This window comes from Adelges cooleyi, unplaced genomic scaffold (genome assembly GCF_023614345.1).
Source record: "Adelges cooleyi isolate 19-005CV unplaced genomic scaffold, UGA_ACOO_1.1 ACOO_flye_CR_arks_rails_tigmint_CR_PRNA_2, whole genome shotgun sequence".
NCBI lineage: Eukaryota > Metazoa > Arthropoda > Insecta > Hemiptera > Adelgidae > Adelges > Adelges cooleyi.
The window spans coordinates 2934598-2959391 of NW_026095860.1; the positions used below are offsets into that span (position 1 = coordinate 2934598).

General features: G+C 31.4%; 2 protein-coding genes across 5 annotated transcripts in view; both read right to left on the reverse strand.

Annotated features, from left to right (window-relative positions):
- Positions 1–12823, reverse strand: part of LOC126833397 (protein TANC2) — an 87153-nt gene extending 74330 nt beyond the window's left edge. For all 4 annotated transcript variants that reach the window (XM_050564706.1, XM_050564711.1, XM_050564707.1 and 1 more), the window contains exon 1: positions 12619–12823. The gene's annotated coding sequence lies outside the window, so the exon portion shown is untranslated. The remainder of the gene's footprint in view (positions 1–12618) is intronic.
- A 1640-nt stretch (positions 12824–14463) lies between these two features.
- Positions 14464–24794, reverse strand: part of LOC126833500 (uncharacterized) — an 84387-nt gene continuing 74056 nt past the window's right edge. Inside the window, exon 9 of the mRNA XM_050564884.1 lies at positions 14464–15571. Within this exon, the coding sequence (XP_050420841.1) occupies positions 15561–15571 (11 nt within the window). The 3' untranslated portion in view covers positions 14464–15560. The remainder of the gene's footprint in view (positions 15572–24794) is intronic.

Here is a 24794-nt window from a genome sequence, read left to right on the forward strand (position 1 = left end):
AATTACCCAGCATCAATTAAAAAATGTATTAATAATATCTCATATTACCGGTTAATGGATTTTGGTTGCACAATGGAAAGTTTATTAATTTCAATATTAAATGTTTACAGGCCAGATCCGAATAAGTCGACTCGGTTACTAAATAAGTTTTTTGTTTTTGCAAAACGACAAATATATGTGTGACATAACATAATTAATATCACATAATAAAATAACATAATTTTATTTGTTTTAAGTTTTTGCCTCGGGTCACCTATGTTGTCCCTACAGGGTTACATAACATTATACAGGAAAATTAAGTTACAGCTATTCGTATGGGATTATGTGTTAAAACTTTATACCGCCTACAACATTTAAGTACATGTATTACAACGCACATTTATCTATATACAGTTATAATATTGCTACTACTACTCGAATTATAATATGGAATGGAAATTATTCATACACAGCTATACCGTCTTTCGGTTTCATTAGCATTTCTCCACTAATATAATGTTGATCTAACCTGTCGAGGATTGGCGGGTTTAGAGTTATATTTTGATTGAAATATTATTTTAATCTATCATTGCCGGGTGTTAAAAATTCATGTAAATCACAATAAAGTATATGTTTTTTCGATATTAAAAAAAAACCTCTTTAGTATTCCGAATATAATTAAAGATGGTAGCCGTCAAGTCTCCTTAAGCGTCTCTTAAAAAAAGGCGCCCCGCCTGTTGAATGTTATTATAAATATATTTTTGTATTATCGTTGTAAAATTAAATAATGATTCCAACGCTTTTTTAATGCCGTTTAGAGGTGAACTAATGAAAAAATCAATGAAAGTGAATGTCTCAAGCCTAAGGAAGCAAAGACCGTCGGAAAGGGAATCATCATAGTTATTCTCTGTCAAAATACGTCTAATGAGGAAGCGGCTTTCAAGTTGAAAAACGAAATTGCCTAAGCCAATTGTGTACCAAGCAGCCGGCAAGTTAATATAAATATATATACAAGATGGTCCCAAGTTACCAAATTACTTTATATTTTCAAAATATTGAACACTGCGATATTTTTATTACGTTTTTTTTTTTATAAATAATACGAAATCGTAAAAAGTCCGTTCACTAAAGACTAATTTGTGTGTTCTATTCAATATTTTCAACATCACTGGTGGGTTTTGAGATTTTGTTTAGTATTTTCCCTCTACCGTTATGTTTGTAACAATGTGGATAGTTTGAGAGAGGTCCCTTCTCAAACCGTCATCGCTTTGAATGCAAACATTTTTCTACCAAATAATTTGCTAAAAAAACCTATTTTTGTGCTCTCGCTCTCTTCCAAAAAAAAAAAAAAATATATAGATAAAATATAATATCCTGTATGTACGCATCTTGTTATTACAGGTGACATATTAGCCAATGTGATGTAAGCTTTACCTTGTGTTTAATAACAATTGATTAATGTTATAGTTATACCATTCATTGTATGATTTAAATGGTGATATAGTTATAAAATAGAGTAAATCTAGGTTTAATTTATTCCCAACACTATTTATTACGTAATTATTACCTTAACAGGAATTTGTAGGTTTTAAAATGCTGAAAAAATATACCTAAATAAAGTAGCTTTTCTTATATTATTTATTTCTTTAGACTCTTTATTTGCGGTTTAACAATTAAATTTCGGCACTATCTAATTATAGGTATGTCTTATAACGTTTATTTGTGTTTTACTGTCCATAAATTAGTTTAAAACATTACACCTTATGACTTGAGACGATTGCGATAACGTTATATTATTATACATTCGGCTTCAGATTTGTTTATAATTGCTATAGGTGGCCAGTAGCTTGTCTAGACTCAAAAGCTATTATATTTTGAAAATAACACATGACTGCAGACAATGTTATTCATATAACCACAAATCTTCGAGCTCAGCGTTACGTTTCGACAATATAGTCTTATATCTCTTATGATTATCTAATAGTGTATAATACTGTTTATGTACACAACTAACATAAATTGTACATTCATAACTTTAAATTAATGTTAAATTAAAAAATAATTTACTTGCAAAGGAAACGAGGGAGGGGGTTCCCCAAACTTCAGCGTTTAGTTTTAGATAAAATTTAACATTTTTATTTTAATTTTTCGTTATTATTTTATGATAATAGCCAAATCCAAAAATTTGACTTCTTATTCAAATCAATGAGATATTGAGCGGTTCGCGATAAAACGATCACCCTGTATTGTACACCTATACCGCGTTGCAATATCAGACCGATCGAGTGGAAACGGTGCTTAAGATATTTAAAGCAGGACGCGTATTTGGCTTGGGGATTTTGGAAAAATAAAAAAAAAACTAAAAAAATACCGGACGATCTGCGCGAATGCCGGGGTAAAAAAAGAAAAAGAAAGCACAGAGTCGGTGAGACCTTTAAAAGAATTCCTATTGTGTCTGCTGTACGCGGTTCGGACACTCGGCTATTTCCGTTAACCTCGCCGTGATAATATAATTATATATGCGGTGTACACACAGTGACTATACAAGTTCATCGTCACCGTGTTTGTGGCTGTACAAATGCCAAAAAAACAATCGTCTCCGCAGCAAGTCTCTCTCTCTCTCTCTCTCTCTCTCTATTTCTGGTGACCGTTTCATTAACGTCGCTTGCATCGTCGTCTTAACTCATTCATCGCCACAAAACGTCTAGACGGCAGAGACCCCACCGCGAAGCTTTCTTCCCAAGCCCTTCCCTTGCTCCGATAATACGATATCGTTATGATTTATCTCTTCTTGTGTATTTTGTTCACCCCCCTCCCCCCCGTTTTCCTCCCCTTCGCAGTAGTCCGCGTTATGTCCAGGCAGACTACATTTAAATAATATGAAAAAAAAACAAACAAATTTTGCACGAGTCTTACAATATTATATTATAAATAATGCAGCAAGGGGTGTGGGCAGCTCAGGTAAAACCGGTAAAAAAGGATGTGGTGGGCAGCGGCGACAGTGCACACGATAATATACGCGTAATGACAATAATAATATAATACGTGTACACGGGCACTGTTTTTTTTTTTTTTTACATAAATTTATAATATACCATACAATGTACATCGTAAAACGATTATTATTACACACGAGTATTGGATAATAATAATATTCGTTATAATATCATAACATTCCCCGTTTGTACAGCGTTTTTAATTTAACAATTACATGACCGGCCGATGACTATAACAGCTATAGACGTTAACAACCGATCTGTGAAAATATTTTTGCATTACACCACAATAGTTAATAATAAAATATATAGATATTTTTTTTGTATTCGATATAAAAAAATTGATAGCAGCCAAACGGGTAGGTAGAGGACTCTGTCCCCCTAAGAAGCCCAAAAGAATTGTTTGGTAACTTTTTATAATATTAGTATTTGTAATTTACATTTTGTCTTTTTATAGGATTTTAGTTGGCTATTAAATTCGTTCGCCGGGCTGTTATTTTCCATAGTGTTCTAATGATCTAACTTAACCGATTATTTGTCAGTAGGTTATACAATATTATTGTACCAACATCACCATAGTTCAAACGATTTGCAGTGTTAATATTTAACCAAAGTGTCGGCACTGAGTTTCTCAAAACTGTTTTAGACCTATCTCCAAAATCTAATCGTAACAGTAAGAAGTAGCAAGCTACTGGTTTTTCGAATAAAAACTTTGAAAGGTATGATTAACCTTAACTGTTATAAAACCAATAGTTAGGTTATTGTTTGCGTGTCATGGTTTTCTTGTACTTTAACATCAACTAGACATTATTTTTTTATTGATTCAAATTGTTGAACTATAATTATATATTTATAAAAAAAACTCCAACAGGAGAAGTTTGTGTTCTGATTTCCATATTAACATCTATTTTGGTTTAAAACCTCTGTTAGCATTCTGGTGAAGTCCTTCAAACAGTTGCTTCGATTGCGCTAACCCTAATTATTGTTTAACTTCACTTTTCATCGAGCAGCAATAAAGTATTATAATAGACTGTTACGTTAAGTGCGAATGTTTTTTTGTGTGACTACCGTGTAAACCTATAAAATTGATAATAATTAACAGCTATGAAATGATTGACAGATAAAACATAAAACTTGTCATTTTACGATGGCGGGTCACTGTTGATGTTTAAATTGCAAAATCACTATTAATTTACAGCGGATGTGTTGCGCAAAACCTACGCCAGCCTTTTGTATATAATATATAACAATAACTCTTCGAATGCAAATAAACGATTCTAATTTGGAAGCTGCTGTTGCCGGCGCGTGGGCTTAGACCTGAAGATTGCCCAGAGCTAACTTTATCATTACAAGACATTCATAAAATTATTATAACTCTCTATCACGCCAACGGCTACATTTAGTATTATTATTATGACAGCAATACAAATAGGTTTAATAAAAAGTAAATAATAATAATAATAATAATAGTATTGTGTATTGGGAGTGTTTCTTTCGAATATTTTTCTATTCTATATATTTTATTTTGTTAAAGCGTCATCAATAAAGACACTATTACCGAAAACGAGGCTCGAACGTGGAAATTTGCAATTTTAAAAGATCACAGATTGTTTAAAGACACTAATCCTTTGACGATTAATACAAACAATCGCAAAAAATTGAATATTATAAAAAAAAAATGAGGAGACAAATTATAATATTTATATGAATTTTTTTTTTTAGTTAATTTTGCAAACTATTACTCGATTATATAAACTATAACTTTGCATTGGCGTACCATTTTGAGTTTTGACGTTCCCTTTAGGAGGGCCTTCGGGGCCAGTCCTATACTCTCTCTTGGACTTGCTAAACGTTTTCAACTGTCAAACCGGCAACGTACGTCTCGTGCAAAAGTGAAAACGCTATAGAACGGAACCTACGGCGTGGTTATTATTTATTATTGTACGGGCTCGCAATATCGTATGAATATTGAATGCCATAACCTAAGTCGAAAGCGGAAAATGGCGAATAAAAGTGACGCAGGAAACCGTATTATGTGTAACACATGTGCGTGTACACTGTGTGTATACAAGCTCTGCGGGGGAGCTGACAAACTATGTCAGTCGCCCTGCCGTTCCTCTCGCCTCGGCCGAACCGCTAAAAGCATGCGACACCACCAAACGCCGTCGTGGGCACGGTATTCACATAACCGTTAAAATAATCTCCGTAAAAAAAAAAAGAAGCCACGTGTTGAAGAGGATTTTTTTTTATATTATAATCGTTTAAGATTTTTAACGGGTGATTCTGCTCGACAAATTAATCGGTTAACCCAAGTCAACGGTGTCCCTAACGTTATTCATAGGCGTACACTAATTATACCGGGCGAGATTCTTTTAACGCCCAACACAAAGAGTTGAATCTTAACTCTAATTGCAATAATTTTATAGTGATTCTTTTTGGAAACATTTTTACTTTATTTTACAGTACGGTATTTCGACAATATTCAACTTTTTATCTTTTTAGTATTCCCTAGAGCTCTAGTATAAAATGGTAAACGTATATATATTTAATTAAGAATAATTTACAGAAAATGTTGACTGGTCGATAACCATTTTTGAATAATAATTTTTGAAGTTATTTAAATCCATAATTTCTACAAGTGCATATTGATAACTATATTATTGTAAACGAGCAATATAAACAATAACCATACATAAGTTTAGGTTTTACAATAAAATTAAAAATGTCCATTTTTGTCTATTTTAGTGGCGTTACAATATGCGCTAATTGAAAAAAAAAAACTATCACTTGTTCATAATAATATTACGGTTTTTCAGACAACGTTTTCATTTCAGAACTAAGCTAATACTCAGAATGTGGCCATGAGACAGATAGTATTTTTTATACCAACCACAACGTGCTTCTGCTTAAAACATAATATATATATTATAGTATTAGTGTAATATAACACTTAAGGCGGCCGTCTAGCGCTAAAAATTGATTTCGTCTCGGCCACCGTGCATGTGCCGGTAGTACTATACACTTGGGTGCCCTGCTCTGGGAGAAAATAATAAAAAGGGTTGATGATCTTCGCACAGACAGACATGTCCATAAATAGAGAAGCTATACGGCTCGGGTGCTCTAGTATTTATATACATTTGTCTTTAACGTGCATTACTCGACGACCGTACATTTCCGGTGGGTGTTTAAGGCTCGGTGTGTGTAACGTGGAACAATTTTTAGTTCATCCTGTGTAAACGTGCTCGTGTTTCTGTATATAAAAAAAAAAATAATAAATAATAAAAAAAACCCATACGAAGTTGTTCCTTTAGAATCTTAGAGCGCCGTTGATAGATCATAGCCGGAATGACGGACGCTAAATTTTCATATAATATTTATTTCTAGCTGCCTTATACGGTACTATCGCTATCCTATTTTTTTTTAATAATAAAAAATGATTTAAGTGTTTTGTTCACTTTTGTGACAACATTTCTCAAAGAAATTCGTTTTAAAAATACCCGCGTTTTTTGGAAAAATGATATGTAATTTAAATTGGATGTACTTAGACATTTTTATTTTACAAATTATTTTTTCGACACTCGATAAAAATCTGGTTTTCCAAAAATTCACTATTTTTTAAATAAATTGATCAGAACTTTTGTCTATACCGAAAAATAATATCCTACCATGCTTGTAAAATAAAGTCAAAATATTATTAAGAAACATTTTCCAACTAAATTACAATATTTTAATAATATTTATTATGAAATTCAAGAGAAAAATATTATTCTAATGAAAAACTAGTAAGTATTGTTGCCATAGTTACTTAAAGTAAGAAGAATCGTTTGATTTTTATCATTTTAGAGTTGAGAATAATTGGATCAAGTAAAATGAAGTAGTCTTTTGACATTGCCAAATATAATAAAATAAAAGTAGTTTTTAATTTTTTTTTAAATAATATTTACATTAACGAGTTATGTTTGATAATTGTTAAGTACTAAAATTTCTCATAATAAATATCAAGTAAAATATTCTGTCTTACAATTTTTTGTAGTTTTTTAAAATATGCGCTTTTAGTAGCTTTTCGATTTGCTTGTTTGTGCGAGCATAATTTGTGCTCCAAATTGGTTTTGTACATTTTTAACATTTTTTTTTCGGCAAATTACTAAACGATTTGAAATTGCTTTCCGATAAATTTACATGGGGTGTTTTTCGACTACTTACATTTCGAACAGCCGAGGCCAAATCCCTGGGTTTAACGTGTGACGTTATCATGGTTTTTTTTTTTTATTGGGATTTTGTACGTACAATTTATCTAAAGGATTACACTATAGTGTTGTAACAATGTGTGTTCGAAAATTATTTTCTGACTTAGACAGGACGCGTCAGGAATAGTAACACTGTTGAGTGTGTCCAACAGCAAAGTGGCGAACCCAGGAGTCGTGGCAACTGTAGTGGACCATTTCGCCGGCTTAACGACACACGGCCAGAGTACGTGACAATACTGTTGTTTGTCAACTGACCGGAACGGCATCGGCAGACTAAACACAATGTGTATGTGTGTGTGTGCTCAAGATCCCAGGGGTAGTCTCTCTTTCCACATAGGCATGTGTATTTTTTTTTCTACCCGAGGTCGTGCAAAGTAATTTTTCATGTAGGTATACATAAACGCGTGCGGATTAGAACGGTGGCCTATACGTCAGGTCCGGGTGCTCTCAAGTCGGTTCAACGGCAACATATTATTGTAGAAATTCAGACTCGTGTCCGATAAACCAATGTGAAATTCCTTGCCGCTGCTTTGAAAAAAAGAGTACAAACGGTTCAGCAAACAACGATGCCAATGATTAGGTTTGTTGTAGAAAATAAACTAACTAAACATCAAAAAGGCAAGCAAAAAATAAGAAAGCATAATAAGACGAACGAACTTTCAGTATACTATTATTGTGTAGTACAGTCGGAAATATTATATTGATGCGAATTTTATATGTGTGCACATTGTACTACCCATTCTTGATATTTTTTAGCGTGAAAAGACCCTATTATATTAGTTACAGGTAAAGTTTTCAACGGCATTAAAACGAGGAAGTACAGAACGGGGAATAGGATGAAATATTGAAACCAAAACCTATAAAGCGGCCCAGTGATTCTAATGAAACGGTTCTACACTGGCAATTACACGCCGAACTGCGTGCCGCCATTGTTGAACTATTGTTGAAAGCCATTAACAATCTAATCTTTAAGTTAATGGCATCTCTTACTTCTTGTGGGGCACAGGTTCAACACAGGACCCCTTCACTTACCGCATTTACTAGTAGACGCCGACTGAATATTAGTCTTGATATATAACAATTATTATCAATCAATCGAAAGAAATCGACTCCCTTATCACCTATTTCCTATATCTTATCAGTTACCCTTTATCAGTAATTAGAGCGTCACGCATTACCTATGCAATGATAATGTATGATACTCAGCCTCAAACATTTTATCATTCAAAAACGACATGTAAAGATAAAAGTAGTACTTGACCGGAAGAAATATGATAATTGGGGGAAAATTAACTAATAAGAGATATTATTATTAAAAATTTAAATTGAATAATAATATCTAATTAATATAATAACTAACTTATGCTAGATTGTATGCGTAAGTGAAGTAAACAGTAGAAGTAAAACCAGTATGGCCACACAAAAGAAAAAAAAGTCCTCATTGTTAAGCGATTGGTACTCGGTATAATAAAATAAGTTTTTACCCTTTATCTTAAAATGTTATTGTTCTTTTCGAGATACTGTTATCATTGATGCGATTGATACAGGAAGATGATGAGCGAGGAATTAAGTAACGGGAAAAGTGATTGATTAGGACTCACTGATAAGAAGGCTACTCTCTCATCTGGACAATAGTAACTTGACGCCGCACTGAGTAAGTACGATTTCAATAATTTAAGTATACCAAAAAGCGACTTGCCTCGCCGATCCACTCGTGTGCGTTTTAAAAATAACATTCCGCTTATAATTATTGTACATAGACGTTAAAATAAATTCTTTCTTCTTACACATCATAAGGTCTGAATGTGACTACGGTAGTTATTGTCTCTGCCGACGACAAATTAACGACGGCTTGAATGTGGAAACTATAGTTTTTTTTTTCTTATATGTACAGTGAAATCGAAAAAGTCGGTCTTCACGGTTTTATATTTTTGGGTAAAACGCAAACGGCAGTAGAGCATGTCTCGAGTGATATTGTCGCCAACACATATTATAATAATAACTAATAAATAATGGTCAGAACATCAACAGCTACATGCAGTTCCATATTAAAAACATCCGATATTGTCCGTATGTAATCGCTCAACAGTTATAAAACTATCAACTCTAATTTTTAACCTACAGTGTAACTGAGTTGTCCACTTATTGGTCTTACCTACTTTGTAGAGATTATTAAGTGAGAAGCGTCAATTAACTGTTTAATACTTGAAGTAATTCATAGTATACCATATGAGTTTTGTCTCTCTCATTTTTCATTATTGTAAAATTTAAACTATATAAGTCTTAAAACTTCGGTCAGGACGGATTTTATTAACAATGTGAGCCAACAAAATTAAAAAAAAAACGCAAATAAGTTGGGAATTGTTACATCACAGAGCTGATTATGAAACTTGAAAAAATCATTAGTAGGTTTATTTTTATAAATAAAATGGCAATCACTATTATAGGCCGAGAAAATGATTTCAAGCGGAGGTTTTCTGTAATTTTAATTAATGGCTATTGATACATTTAAATGTAAATAAAGTGTAAAATATTTGAACATTCTGTATTTGTATTGTCAATAGTGTATATTGTTTGTATTATATGAACTTTATTGAGGTCGAACATTTGTTAGATAATTAACTACAACAGAATGAATATGTATAATAATACAATGTTATTAACATGCAATCCTATGAATAGGTACTTGTTAACTGTGTATTATCATAGTGTATGTGGCCAGCTGAAGACCACTCAATAAATCATTGAGTACACTATTGAAATACTAGATGAATACTCGTATCATTTATTATAATAGCACGTATATTATAGGTGTAAGTTGTAAATAAAATACAAATAAATGCGTAATATTATACGGCCACCGTGAATGTTAATCGAACAATAATTTTAATACATAGCCCATGTTTCCCAAATTTCTAGAGACGTGGAAAAATGCGTTTAATAGATTTAAAATTAAAAAAAATAATGAACCATGTTGTACTATACATTAACACTTTATAGTACGACTTCACATTTTCACTTATACAATATTACAAAAATAGAATTGGTACCTCCTATTAGGAATTTGTACTAAAACCTTTTTATAAATGCATACAAATCGTGTAGTTAATCATTTAAAATTTAATTTGTAGGCAGTTACCTAAACTAAAAAAAAAAAAAATCTGAAAAGGTAAATTAAAATTAAATGATAAACCCAATATTTTCTTTAAGTACTGTTTATAAAAATATTTTTGTACGATATTACTATTTAGGCAAATTAGTTTTGATTATTTTTCAATATATAAAAATAGTACCATCCAACTTTTTGTAAATTATTCTAATTTAGAAAGTCCCACTTAAGTTGCGCCATATTAGGAATATATTGAAGATTTTTTTCGGCACTAAACTTTTTTAAAATAAACAATAATAATTAGGGTGATTTCATCGTTCCGTATACGAATAAAAAACGCTTAATTTTTATGTTTTTGTCAAATTTGTTATCATTCAAAACTACTGGTAACGGTTTTGCCGGATTTGTATAGGAAATTATTATTACTGTTATTGCGATTAGCCTTTTACAAATAACCGCAGTGAAATATTTAAACGATTTTATCTATAAACTTTATAGGCTATATCTGATTAAGTCTTGTATATAATATTGCATACATGTATTGGCGGACAGAAATTTAATACTCGTGTACACGTTCGCGCTATTATTTTATATTGTAATAAATAATTATACGTTTATATGCTTAAAGTTGCGTTAGATGTAACGATTATTATACAAGCTGTTTTTATTTTATTTTAAAATTCCTATACTTGTAATATAAGCAATTATATGCGATTCGACATTATATGTGTATACATTATACATATATTTATATGCCCTCGAGACGTTTGCTCGCACTGACAACACCTTGTAGACACGCCAATGTCGCTGTTTTAAATCCAATAAAACAGGGAAAACATTATCCTGACAGTGTAATAAATGCTAGGGAGAATATGGCCGATTTATCGACTTGTTTGGGCATTCTTATTAATTTTTTTTTTACCACACATCTTCACACGATTATAATTTATTTTATGACATTTCAGCACGAATCTACACCGTTAGGCAGATTTTATTTCTATTTTCCTCCCGACTGTACCAACTATACTATGCATATAGCATACTATTATGTTATGTAAGACTATGTGCTTTTACGATATCGTTTAAATATCCTATAAAACATGGTGGACATCAAGGGGACACGACCAGCGGATTTCAATGTCTCCTTAACATGATTCAAAACGGAAACGATAAATATAAAAACGGATGTTTGAAAAGCAAATGGAAAAAAAAAATTATCGTGACTAATGAGAACAACAGCTGCTGCCTTTTTAGATATATCTTTGGGTTTTTAATTTTTTCGTAGATTTTTCATCATTTTTGTTGTAGAAAACTGATTGTGAGAACCGATTACATCATAATATTGTTTTACCGAATAAATAAAAATCTACAATTTAATTAATTTTTAATAGTATCGAAAATAAATATACATGTTTTTTTATACTTGATGGACACATACGCAGAGATGCCTTGTTATTTATGTTATATATATATATATATATATATATATATATGTCTATGTAAAATTAATGGCTAAACTTCAAATTTAACTCATAAAAAAATATGTATATTATAGAAAACTGTAATTGAATAAATATTAAAATCATCAGTGTAAAACGTTGTTTATATGTATTTGTTCATTATACGGTCTACTATACATGGATATTTGTGAATCATTGTGTTGTTGAGCAGACATACTTTTAAGTGACAAGCTGACTAACCGGACTAATTTTATCTTTAGAAATAAAGAACCGTGATAATTTACATTTCTGTCCACTCTATCAAAAAAAATAATTTAATTTTAATTTTAGAGCGCTGTTTTGAATTCTAATAGATCTAAACGGGTAATGGTAAATTGTGTGACTTAAAATAAAAATTAATATAATTGTACCTTGTGATCAAAAATTGTTATATTGAAAAGTCTGTTTATTATACTAGATTAGATTTGGTAATTTAAAACAAAATAATATTTCCTAAATGTTTTGTTGAAGTTTGACGAACAATATTATTATGTTTGTATGAAGTTTGAGAATTAGTTCAATTACAATGATTTTGTATGTGTAATATTAAGAAAATAATTTATTACTGAAATAAAATTTGTTCTACGACTGATTCTTATTTTTATACGGACATCAGAATTGTTCCAATAAAACATAGCTTTATGGAAAAACTTTGGCAATTGCAATGTTCTATGTTTTTTTATAAACTAAAAGATGAAGTGTTGGTGGTATTGGACACTTGGATTTGGATATTTCTTTTTAATTGTTCCTCTATTGAAATACATATTAAATCGGATTTAAACCCTTACCTCGTGGTCCCAAACGATCACACTATATCCTTGCAACGTTGTCGTTGTACCCTTCCGGTTGAATCGAAACCGGTCGGCGGACGCGCCAAAACGATACCGATCGATCGGTCACTCGGTGTTGAACTTGAACTTTGAACTTGAACGATTCCACCTTGTATCCACAGGGTACTACTTACTAACGGGCGCGCACGCGGTATGCTCGGTCGTGTCGCCCGTCGAAATGGTCGCCGGCCGGCCAAGGCGGCTGTAGATCCGTTGGCGCCCCCGGGTTTAAAAATAATCATAACCCTGTATTTGTGGGACGCGTGTCCCTACTCTGTGCGGTTGTCGCAGCCGTCGCCTTCGCCGTTGCTGTTGACGGGCGCATCGATGAATTATCGCATCCTGTATAATGTAATAGTATTGTATGTGTATAGTACGTGCCAAAACGATGGGCGACCAAAATTGATAAACCCCGACCGTTTAATCCACCGTTTACGATATTAAATTGTTACGCAAAACCGCCTAGTTCAACTTGTAGTCCGGTCGAATTTGAATATGAAAAATAGGCTTCAGTTCGGAATTTTTCAACCTATATTTTGGCATACGCCATTACAATGCCGCTATAAACAACGTGGGAAAATTCCCTATCGGTACTTCAAAGGTTATAATATATTATACGATTTTCTCAAAAGTCTTTGGTCAAACTTTGTTTGTGTAAAGAAAATTAAAAAAAAGGGGGAAATTACACTTTGACCGTATTAAATTTCTCGGTTGCCATGTGCGAGCGGACCAACCGTCATATAGGCAACTAAAAAAATATTTTAACATATTGTTGATTAGATATTGCCTATTGGTAACAATAGCAACTAACCTTACCTAACCCAACTAAATCTAACAAAAAATTAAGTAAAACACAATTTAAACACACGTTTGCCTTTATAATGATTTTCATCGATATTTAACACTTATACCATTAAACGTCTACAGATACAAAATGATATGGTAAGGTTAGGTTATATTGGAAGGTTAGGTCTATACAACTATCTATAAGTGCGATTTGGTCTTCGCTTCATTATACAGGAGGATAGACTTATGGGCGCCGCAGTTATGCAAGTCGTAACTTTGATTTTGATATAAGCACTTGACGTTTTAAAAGTGTTTAAGTTTAAAAGTGTTTGTGATCAATGGTCCTGGTGAAATCACAAAAAATAAGTAATTATTTTATTTTATTTTTAGTTTATCCTATTTTTTTCACTATAATTTTCCTTAATTTTTAAGCTTTTTAGGTTAGGTCCTATTAAAATATCGATCACCGTTCTAATCACTATTATAGTATATTTTAGTCTTTACAATCTTATGTTAAAATGAATAGGCGCCTCAGCAATTTTGAATTTTTGTTTTATCAATTAAACAGTTGTTTAGTTGGCTAATAATTATAACTATACACCATAAAATAGAGGTTACATAGAGTATATTATTATACTCTAAATCTTACCTCGAGACTCGAATCACAGTGTAGTAATAGATAGCCTGTAGGTTTGCAAAGGTAGAATTGAAAAATATTTTATTCATAAATAACGAATTCGGTCTTAGCCTTTATCTCCGACAGTAATCGCCACAAAAAAAAACTTTCCTGTGAGATTTCCCAATGAAAAGTAAATTTAAAACTATCGTCTATCGTTTTTATCTAACCCAGTGTCAATCCGATCGTTTTTGCTAAACTAACATTGTGTGTTATAGTACTGAAAACTTTTTTAATTAAAGATACAGAATGAATAGTTTTAAAAGGATTTTTACCAATTTTGTGGCCAAAGGTGTACATTGTACAACATTAGCTAACAAATAAAAAAAAACTGGATAATGTCAACATGGTTTACATATTTTATTAATTAGGTATTATATTATGTACACAATAAATTAAAGGGAAATTAAAATGACATTTCTAAAATAAAAAACGCTATTTATATTCTACACAATAATAATTATGTCATACCGTTGCAGTGCTATGCCTAGGAAGTTAACAACAATAGTAAATACATAATACACTTTACAATATTATAATATTTATGAAGTTTCGCTTTTTATACCGGTGGTTTAGTCAACTACTTGAGTGATAAATTTAATAATAATCATTAAAAATAGTATGTAACATAATCGTTTTTGAATTTAAATCTGTATACCTTGTCGAGCGGCGAGTTTCGGCTAAACCAAATAGTGTTTATACAATATTATAATATACATAATAAGATAATATACAGAGCGTAAAAAGTACTCAAGGGTTTTTGACAATACAATATAATATTATAGTATAAATTATTGTTAATAAATTGAGTATGAGCACTAGCAGCATTTATAGGCTGTCAATTACATAACGTCGGATAAGCTTTTAAACAACAGGTTGATTGTTGTGTCCATGTATATATTGACCTTTGAATGCTAATGGATTATTTCTTTTGAAGCGATATCGGATTACTTTTGCATAATTACCAACGATTGTTTAATGTTAAATACAATAAAAAAAATAATATATGAGATTATTTGGTTTTATTTTTTTGGTCCGTATTGTGAAATATCAAGTGCGGAAATAAATAGATGCAATAACCGTTTTGAGATTATTCTCAATTTTTTTTATAATTACAGTTATTACATTATAGCACAAACGTAAATCGAGATAAGACCAGTTTAGATTGGACGTGAATTTCATTCACAAACAGCAGTTTGTTCGTTATTATGTACAAAATATCTTATACAGCGAAAAAATCAAAATAATAATTATTTTCATGTACAGTTCTTGTTATGATTAATTATTATATATATGTATGTATCCAAGTAGGTACACACGAGTGTAGATAAAATTTATGGATTGCGTTTACAAAAATGATTATACTTAGACATCATGAAAGTCGCACACGACAGCTTTGTTATACTTAATGGTTGACTGTAGAATTCCTCGCTTCAGATCACACGAGTTCTGAAAAAAAAAATACACACAAATAAAAAACAACGTACTTATTACTGGTGTTTAAATAATAAAGGTAATATTAAAAAAAAAAAAAAAACGGGGAGACTTTTGTTCGGTTCGCTTGGCAGAAATGTTACTTTTTGGAGTTTGTCGAAAAAAAAAAAGTTCAAACAATTCTGTGCACATATTATTTGCTCACACGGTACAATAGGTTTTGGCCAATAAAATCCCACACAGAACAGCTGACAAGCTTATGAAAAATATTAGACCGTGTACACTACAGTGGTTGCTATTTACTAAACTTGCTTGTCCCTCCCCCCCACTGCCCTCCCCTACAGGCTACAAATATGTATGCGACGCGACTGCTGTATTAAAACAAGCAATCACATATTTCTATGATAATGTCAACGTATCATATTATATATGTTGTAAACGGTTGAAAAATAATAATAATAATTAATATTCTAATGTAATCAACAAAGCTGTTTAAAAGTAGGTAGTTGCCTCTCATTGAACTTGTTTTAATAAAAACTTACCGCCCACTCCCCATTATGATTTTTTTTTTTATTTGAACCGAATAAGTATATCTACTCGTGGAAAAAAATATATAGAATTTATTAATTGTGTAAGTAATCTTAAAACAGAAAAAAAAACAATGCAACTAATAATTTCCACACGACAATTATATTTTATATAATAACTGTGACAATTTTTTTAATATCGTTACAACTATTTTTTTACATCATGTTTTTGCCTAGCCATTAGTTATGTCGTTATTATTTTTTTTTTTTATTAATATTAATGTTTTTTACTTCTAGATATATTTTTTAAAATTATTATTAAATTAACGACCAAAGTTTTTTTGCACTGATGATACGATTAACGTTTCAAGAATAAATTTAAAATATTTAATTACAAATTTGTTTAAAACACCAAACAATCATCATTATGACCCTTATAATATTTACTACTTAACCTCGTCAAAACTATTCGTTTTTTTAATTTACATTTTTATATTCAGGACCGTTTTTCACGAAAACTATGTTATTACCTACTATGTAGGTAAAGCGTTAAAAAACATAGATTAATGCGAAATTATAAATCCCGTAAAGTATTTAATTTAAAAAGTTGCTACCTATTTATCTTCACTTTTAACGTTTTAAACGCAGACAGTTAAACCATTTCGTTCTATATATTAAATCCTACCACCTGATTTACTGGTTATTCATATCTCTGAAACGACAAATGCTATAATTTATGCTAAAAATATTATAAATAGTACTGTGACTTATGTTACTGTTAGAGAAAGGCGCTGAGAGTGCACTGTAATGGTATTATATTATATATTATATTCTTTATCTGCGCTCACTATTTAAACGCAGTATAAAGTGTTTCCTGACTAAAGTTTTAAGTTTTGCAATTGGACGAGTAATAAATTAATAACCGCTTATTGACTATAATATTTGTTTTTAATTTTATTATTGAATAAAATAAAATAACATGAAAAAACAACACGTTAAAAATACATGTTTTATATATAATTCTCATTTTGTAAAATCATAGTCATTGGCTTTGTAATTATCTTGTAGTAAGTTAGATGGTCAAAGAAATGAGCATTTTTTACTTCCTTAAAAATATAATTTTCTAGACAATATTAAAGCTTTTACTTAAAACTGAATATGTCTACTATCAATAGCGGTGGTCGAATAGTTTGGAAAATGGTTTATATATAGTATTCAAACGGGTAATTTTTCTAACTTAATTGAAAACCCTGTGTACATAGCTGAATAGATGTGTATAATAAAAACAATTACTTAAGAGTATAGAATATTTGCATTATTCTACGGTTACGTAAGGTGGTAGGCGTTTTGTGTATGCAATTTAGTAGCAGTGCAGTCGTGGGGATTGTTAGTGTTGAATATAATATAAATTATGCTGATCATATTTCCTTGACAGTTTTTTAAATTTTACAATAAAGTATTATTATAAAAATACAATCCACGTGAATGGTCATAAAAAATGATCAGAGAATATATTTTTATTATTGGCAAGCAGATTTGGGCATATTCGCAGAACGATTGATACAATTTATAGTTTATCAATCATTCTAATAAAAATGTCATAGTTGAATGCTATTTTTTTAACTTATTCATTTAATGTTTTTAATCGAAGGCGATATTATGTTTTCATCATTTCAAGTTAGTATTTTATTCAACTAGTTTTAGATTTTAATGGTTATTGGTTTGGTTAGGTCAACTACAGTTTGTCAAACTCTTGTTCATAATAAAGTTAATTTTGTATGTATTTATGTCCTTCTTGTGTTTGTCGTGCCCAAGTCGTTTATTAACTTTTAAATAATTTCAAATCCAAAGCATTCGGAAGAAGAAGGAGGCGTTATGTTAAGCAAGCTTGCTTGCGAATACTGATGTATTATTGTGTCATAACCATAAAATGATTATGAGCATTTATCGACGAAAAACATCTGTTGTATTGTGTATGACTTTTGAATTGTCTAATATCTACGACTCACTGCAAGGTCATGAATATCATTATATACATGGCGGCCGGCCGGTTAGGTTACAGAAAGCTGGGTCGACCGGATGGAGAGCCAGCGCAAGACGTCCTGACCAATAAGATTTATATCGGCCGATGTGACTGGCCAATGAATAATAATCTTTGGTCGGTGTACTTAAGTAGCTAAGACTTAACGTTTGCGTGGGTTTCCATTGACACGCGATTTCCCATTACAAAAGTATAAAATTTATAAAAAAAAAAAATTGCAACGTTAGAAATTACACAAAAAATTGCAACAAGTGTTGAATTAATGTGGTTAGTTGCACGCGAGTCGACTCGTTTTTTTTTCCTTTTTACATTAAAACTAATTAATTTTCAAAATAATATTATACGGTGAAACGACGACGATGATGGTCGTTATTGCGTGAGTAATTATCTCTTTTGGTGGTTAAGTACGAGTATATATATATATATATATATGTATGTATTTCGAAGAAATACCAAAATTAAGTTTGGTAATGTATAAACTTTTCAATTCAGAGTTTTACAATGCACATACCTACTCTAAAGAACAAAAGACTTTGGAAAATTATAAAGATTGCACACTTGATTTTATGTAGTCCTCCCATCTTTTGTTTTAGAGTGTCTTAATAATGGCCAGTAAAACAAGCTAAGCTGGCACAGTTAAGACGAAGCAGCCAAGTTGCTGCAGCTCTTATAATACATATATGTACTGACTTTCTACTTTTCCATATTCTTCATGTTTCAATTGCCACAGTTTATTTTTTGTAAATAAATAATTATATTACCCGAACCGTATCGAGGATTCGTGTGTATGCTACTTTGATTTTATTTTCCATAGAAATACACTGTAATTGAATGTTATGTTCTTTTACTCTCTCTACTGACGTTTTAGATACAATGTTCATTTAAAGTTACAAAGACTTTTTCTTATTTTAATTCATAAAATTCCTACGGATACTAATCTGACGATTTTTTAATTTGTTAAACGACTCGGACGGAGTTAGAGTAAAAGTTTAAAGTTTAAAGAAAATAAAAACACTTAGTTTTTTTTAATTTCTTTTTAACTCGTTTTATAATATCTTGTTAATACATTTTTTTTTTAAGAGTATTTTTTTATTAATAGACATTCCTTTTAAACGTGAGTTGAAAACAAACCTTTAACTATTACCAATACTAAGTCGCAAGTAACATAATTAAATATATTTTTAGTATAAATCATCCTTAACTGTAATAAAAAAGGAGGAATTTTTTTTTTAAATAAAATAAAAATAATAATATTTAATAGATTATGCATACAATAAGATTTTATATATATATATATTAAAAATATAGTCTTATGTTATAGGTAAATTTTTAAGCAGCTAACTTGAAAGACGAAAATAGAAACAGATATTGAACAAGTAATATTTTTTAGGTTTTTTCAATGTTATTTTATTTTTGATATGATTTTTTTCGGGTCATTGTTTTACTTGTAGTAGAGTTGTGTTTTTTTTAGGTTCAGATGTTTTAAGATTGAGAGCCCTGCCCTAACCAAACTTAGTATATGTGTTGTACCGTAGTAACGCCAAGAACGGCCGTAATAAGATGATTGCCAAAAAAATAAAATAGAACTATCCCGATCCAATTTGACTTTTAAAATCAAGGCTATCCCCTTTGGAGAAGGGTTTTAATTTGCTTAAGTATCATAATAGCATTGTGAGCTAAGCGCTACCGGACCGGAAGCGTAGAAGATTATTAATTCGTTCATAATTCGATTTTGGATTTTGGAAACTAATCGCCGTCGAGTGGTACTTGCCTAGAACCGCAAACTTGATTCCACCTCAGGGGGGTTTCCGTGCGTTTAATATTGCAAAATGCGTTGTTAAGTGAGCGCAATTGATTTAAATCAAAGCCCCGGCAAACCGATTCACCCGAGAGTGATTTAAGCGACTTACGGCGCACATGTGCGGGAAAGATATTATTATATTTTGCTGTTTGAAGGATAAAAAAAAAAACAAGAAGATAAATGTCGCTACAGAAAAAAGATTATTCGCTTTACGGACGGTTTAACCGTTATTTTGTGCACGATACAGTATATTATTATAATATATTATTATGAATGTTTGTTTGAGAATATGAATAAAGTAAACGGTACGCCTGGTGCATGTGTAACAAATGAACACGGGCTAGACAAGTTTACGGCGTCTAATTTCCCATACACCACCCCACTGGGGCGGCCCCCGGGGTCTGGGGGGGACTTTATGTAAATCAAAAACCGTATTTCACGTGAGCTTCGTCCAAATATGAACGTGTACTTTGCGGCTAAAGATGCAAATTGCTTTAGGAGAAAAATAAAAAAAAAGTACAGTAATTTAAAAACAAATATATATACGATATGTATAATGTATATACCCACACACACATCAAATTTCCCACGGGATAAAAAACTTGTTTGGTCATTTTCTTATTCGACCAGGCCTACGTGACCTTCGCTAAAAAACGGTTGTTTTGCACATAGGTAATTATTATTATTTCCTTTTCCGCGTAAAGATATTTTATAAGATGTTGGGGTTTGATTTCCGCGCGGCAGTATTTAGAAGTATAGGATTGGCAGAAAATTGTAAATCAGAATTTTGAAAAACTGAAAAAAATCCAGTTTTTTTTTTTCAAAGGCACTATTTATTAAGGGGCAAAGGATCGGCAATATTTGACAAAAATTGAACTAGTAGCCGTTTTGAGCGTGCCGACTAATTGTAATGTGAAAAAATATTGAGTTTTTCCAGTTGTAAAACTTTAAAAGTCATTCTTCTCCAAGTTATGGCGTAAGTTTGATAGAAAATTGCTTTTTTACTCTATGTAAAGCTTATTATTTTCTCTGTGTGGACTAAAATGTCGATTTTTTATTTAGCTCTCAGAAAATTTGTTAGTTTATTAGAAAAAAACCATGAAAAAAGGTAAAAATATAAATGCTTATAATAAAGACACAGAAAGGGACTTCGCGTTTTAGTCTATATTAGTGTACAATTTGGTGCTTCCGTTCAATTTTGTCAAAACAAAACATTGCTTGTATATTACTCCATAGAAATGAGCCGAGTGGCGGTTCAAACAATCGAATGTATTCTTTGACATTTAAAAAAACAATTCAGATATAATTCATAATATCATGTTCGATTTGTTTAATACATATTATTGAAACGTTTTCTAATAAAATACAATGAAAAATATGCTAACAAAGAACTGTAGTTTTTTTTTTATTGCTAAACCGTAAAGTTATTTATTATGTAAAAACTGTTTTCCGTATGTGTGTCGGCGTGTACGTTCACTCTGCAAACGTTTTACGCAGGACCCGTTTCTCCGATCGGTATCTTTTATGGACCGGAAGTCCTATTATGCGGAAAGTATTTTGAAGGTGTATTGATAAAATAAAAGTCCATCGTTTCCCCCGGAATTCCCCGAACAATTTACAGATTTTACTAGTTTACACTTTTAAAACCTATAAAACTTTGCAGGAAATAATCGAAACCCTTTGTGTTAATATATTTTCTTTATTTATTCTTTACACAAGTCTCTATCCGGGCACGGTCGAAATCAAACGGACCTAAACCCGTTTTCTGCGAAGCGAGTCAAGTTTCTTTTCTTTCCCGGACTCACCAAGACTGCGCCCAAGTTTAAAAATAAAATTGAAGGTAGGTATACAAGTAATGTGCAATTAAAGTTGGGATAACGCGCTGGAAACGTCGCTTTGTTAACGCGGTAAACGACTCAGCGGGACGGAAAGAAGTTTGAAATGATAAAAGCCCTCGACAGAAAAAAAACTTAGTTATTGCGAATATTTGTGAATTTTATTTGGTTTAGCGTTCTTTTTATTATGTTTCTTCTACAGAAAAAAAAACAAGACAAATATCGAGAAAATAAAAATGTGAACTGTACAAATATTGATCTACTTTGCTTTTTATTTATTTTGCCGTACTTACGTTTGTAAAAAAGTTATTCTAAAATATTGTAGCTTTGCATATTTTATTATTACGGATTATCGATTCAAAAAAAAAAAATAATAACAATAACAGCTGTATTTAAATTAGCCTCGGCTCCGAAATACAGATTTATGTGAAGCGATAAAAATATTTTGCTTTGCATTGTTCAATCTTAATTTGATTGTCTACTCTAATATTCATCCCCGCTAAACAAAAAAAAAAACTACATACATTTATATTATTCTAAATCTAGACGTCCTTTCCGTTTTTGCCAGTGTAAGTATTGATATTATGTTAAACCAAACGGTTGGAAAACATTATCATTAGTGTTGAAACTACTATCCGTCGGTAGAAGATAGTTTGGCGAGAACCGTTGCCAAATTCAAGTAATATCGCTGGTTGAACCGACCCACACCGGTGCGGCTAGAATAATAGTCGACGATAACGGACAAGGGTTTCCGGGTGAGAGGGATGTTAAATTATTCGAGATTATCCAGGTATATATATATATTCTTTGCAAGACTTATAAGTGACCATCGATTAATTACGGCGAGCTATTAGCACACGGCCGATGAGCGGGCTTCCGGTTAGGAAAATGTATATTAACCGGGCAAACATTTTAGACCAAAAAGCCAGACAAAATGTCGACTACTTAGGATGGTCCGATTTTAATTGTGTAAAGACATACATAAAGTTCTTTGGCAACTCTACTAGGTTTTGTAGGTAACGGATTTTTGGTTTTTTTATTTTTATTTAAGACATTCGTATTTGCGAATTTAATTTATTTAACTACAAGAAACTGACATTTTTTAAATGAAAATTGGTTACCTAACCTCTTTTTTTTTCTTAAATATTGCCTATACGAAACTCCTTAAAAACAGACCGAATACCCTTTTATTAAAGCGCATTGTATTGGCAACTTTTTATTAAAACAACATTTAGCTAACAATTTTAAACGTACATAATATTACAATAGGAAAGAAGGATCTATTTTGTTATTTAATATAATTTTTTTTTAACTTCTATAACGCGTATAGGATCTAGTTTTGTACAAAAGCATGTTTCTACTTCGGACAGAACTTACCTAAAAATACTCAGATTTAAGTTTTGAAAAACCATTTGAATTCTTCATGACATTTACCAGGCATCGATAGTGGCACAATTTTAAAATTATGTTTAGTTTGTTTCAATGTAAAAACCTGAAATTTTTTTAAACTGAAATATTTAATTAACGAAAAATAATTTTAAAACTGTGCCACAGTCGATGCCTTGAAAAGGTAATGAAGAATTCAAATGTTTTTTCCCAATCTTAAATCGGAGTATGCTTAGGAACAGTGCGTTTGAAGTGGGATGATGAGTCGTTTTCAGAGTACACCTCCTTTTGGCTTTTGGCATACTATTATACTATCGAGTGTCAGAATTGTAGCTGATTTTAGCGGTGACCGCAAACGAGAGGGGGGGGGGTTAGTTATTTCTAGACTAATATTTTACCCTTAGGTGTACAACTACCGTTGTATAGGGAAATTTACACGGTTCGACGGTTATGTCGTAAGCAGTAACAGTGTGGTAGTGAGTACGTTACTACTGTCTGTACGATGATTTTGATGCGAGTAATGCATGTTTACCATCGGCGAGGAGCACAGTGTACCGCAACAATATTAATGTGATTAAAGCCGGCGTTGCCCAAACGAAAACCGCCATTCGCATTCCCCAGAGGGGTGTAACGATAATAACGACTAAAGTTGTCTATCGACCGGCAAAACGTTTTAATTGAAAGCCGCGTTATTGCGTTTGTACGGTTATTTTATCTTATTATATCATTCTTATACACATAAGTCTATGTATTGTGGTTCACCCCCACCTTTGGAGTCTTTGAACAGTAATTTTCTTAAGTGGTGATTCTCGAGATGTCAACGCAAGCAACAGGGACGGTACATTTTGCTCTATCAAAGTAAATTAATTATCGTCGGTAGATAATGTACAAAGAGTGCGTGACGTTTTAATTACAATGCCAGACGGACGTTATTATATGACAATATGTACAACCAATATACTTCTTAACACATGTTACTGTTTTTTAATGTATTGCGGTTTACCGCATGGTAAACATTCTACGGTCTGTATTTTTTTTTTTTTGAAATTTATATTTCGATTTCGAGCAATATTTTTTCTCGGAAATATTATGTTGTTTTACTGGGTTTAACTTAAGGATTATGCGGAGTTACGGGTTTTGTTCATTTTAATTAATTTTCACAGTTCGGTTTAAACAAGAACTTCGGCAGAGAGAGTATTAAAACCGTTAATTAATAAAGAAGAAAAAAAACCTTATGTAAATAACCCGGATTTGTTTGTCGTTGTATAAATTATTCTTATGCTATTATCATTGTTGATATTATTTTACAAGTAAAAAAAAAAAAAAAATGTTAATATTCTTGTCTGTTGCTCGTATTACCACTAGAGGTCAACTTAATCAATAGCATGTCAAACTAAGGTTTGATCTAATCCTAATTGAGCTGACTGTTGATTTTATCCATAAAAATTCACATAAGGTTCATATCGGCAACTTTGTAATTTATATGGGAACGTAATAATAAAAAAAAAAATTAATTTTCTCGTTGGCTATTGGCTCATTAAGGTGAAATATTTTTTTTATCATAAATGGTTTATTTAAATTTTCTTAGAGTAAACTTACTGTAAATGATATATTATGACTGTTATACAATTAACACTTTTTAGAAAGC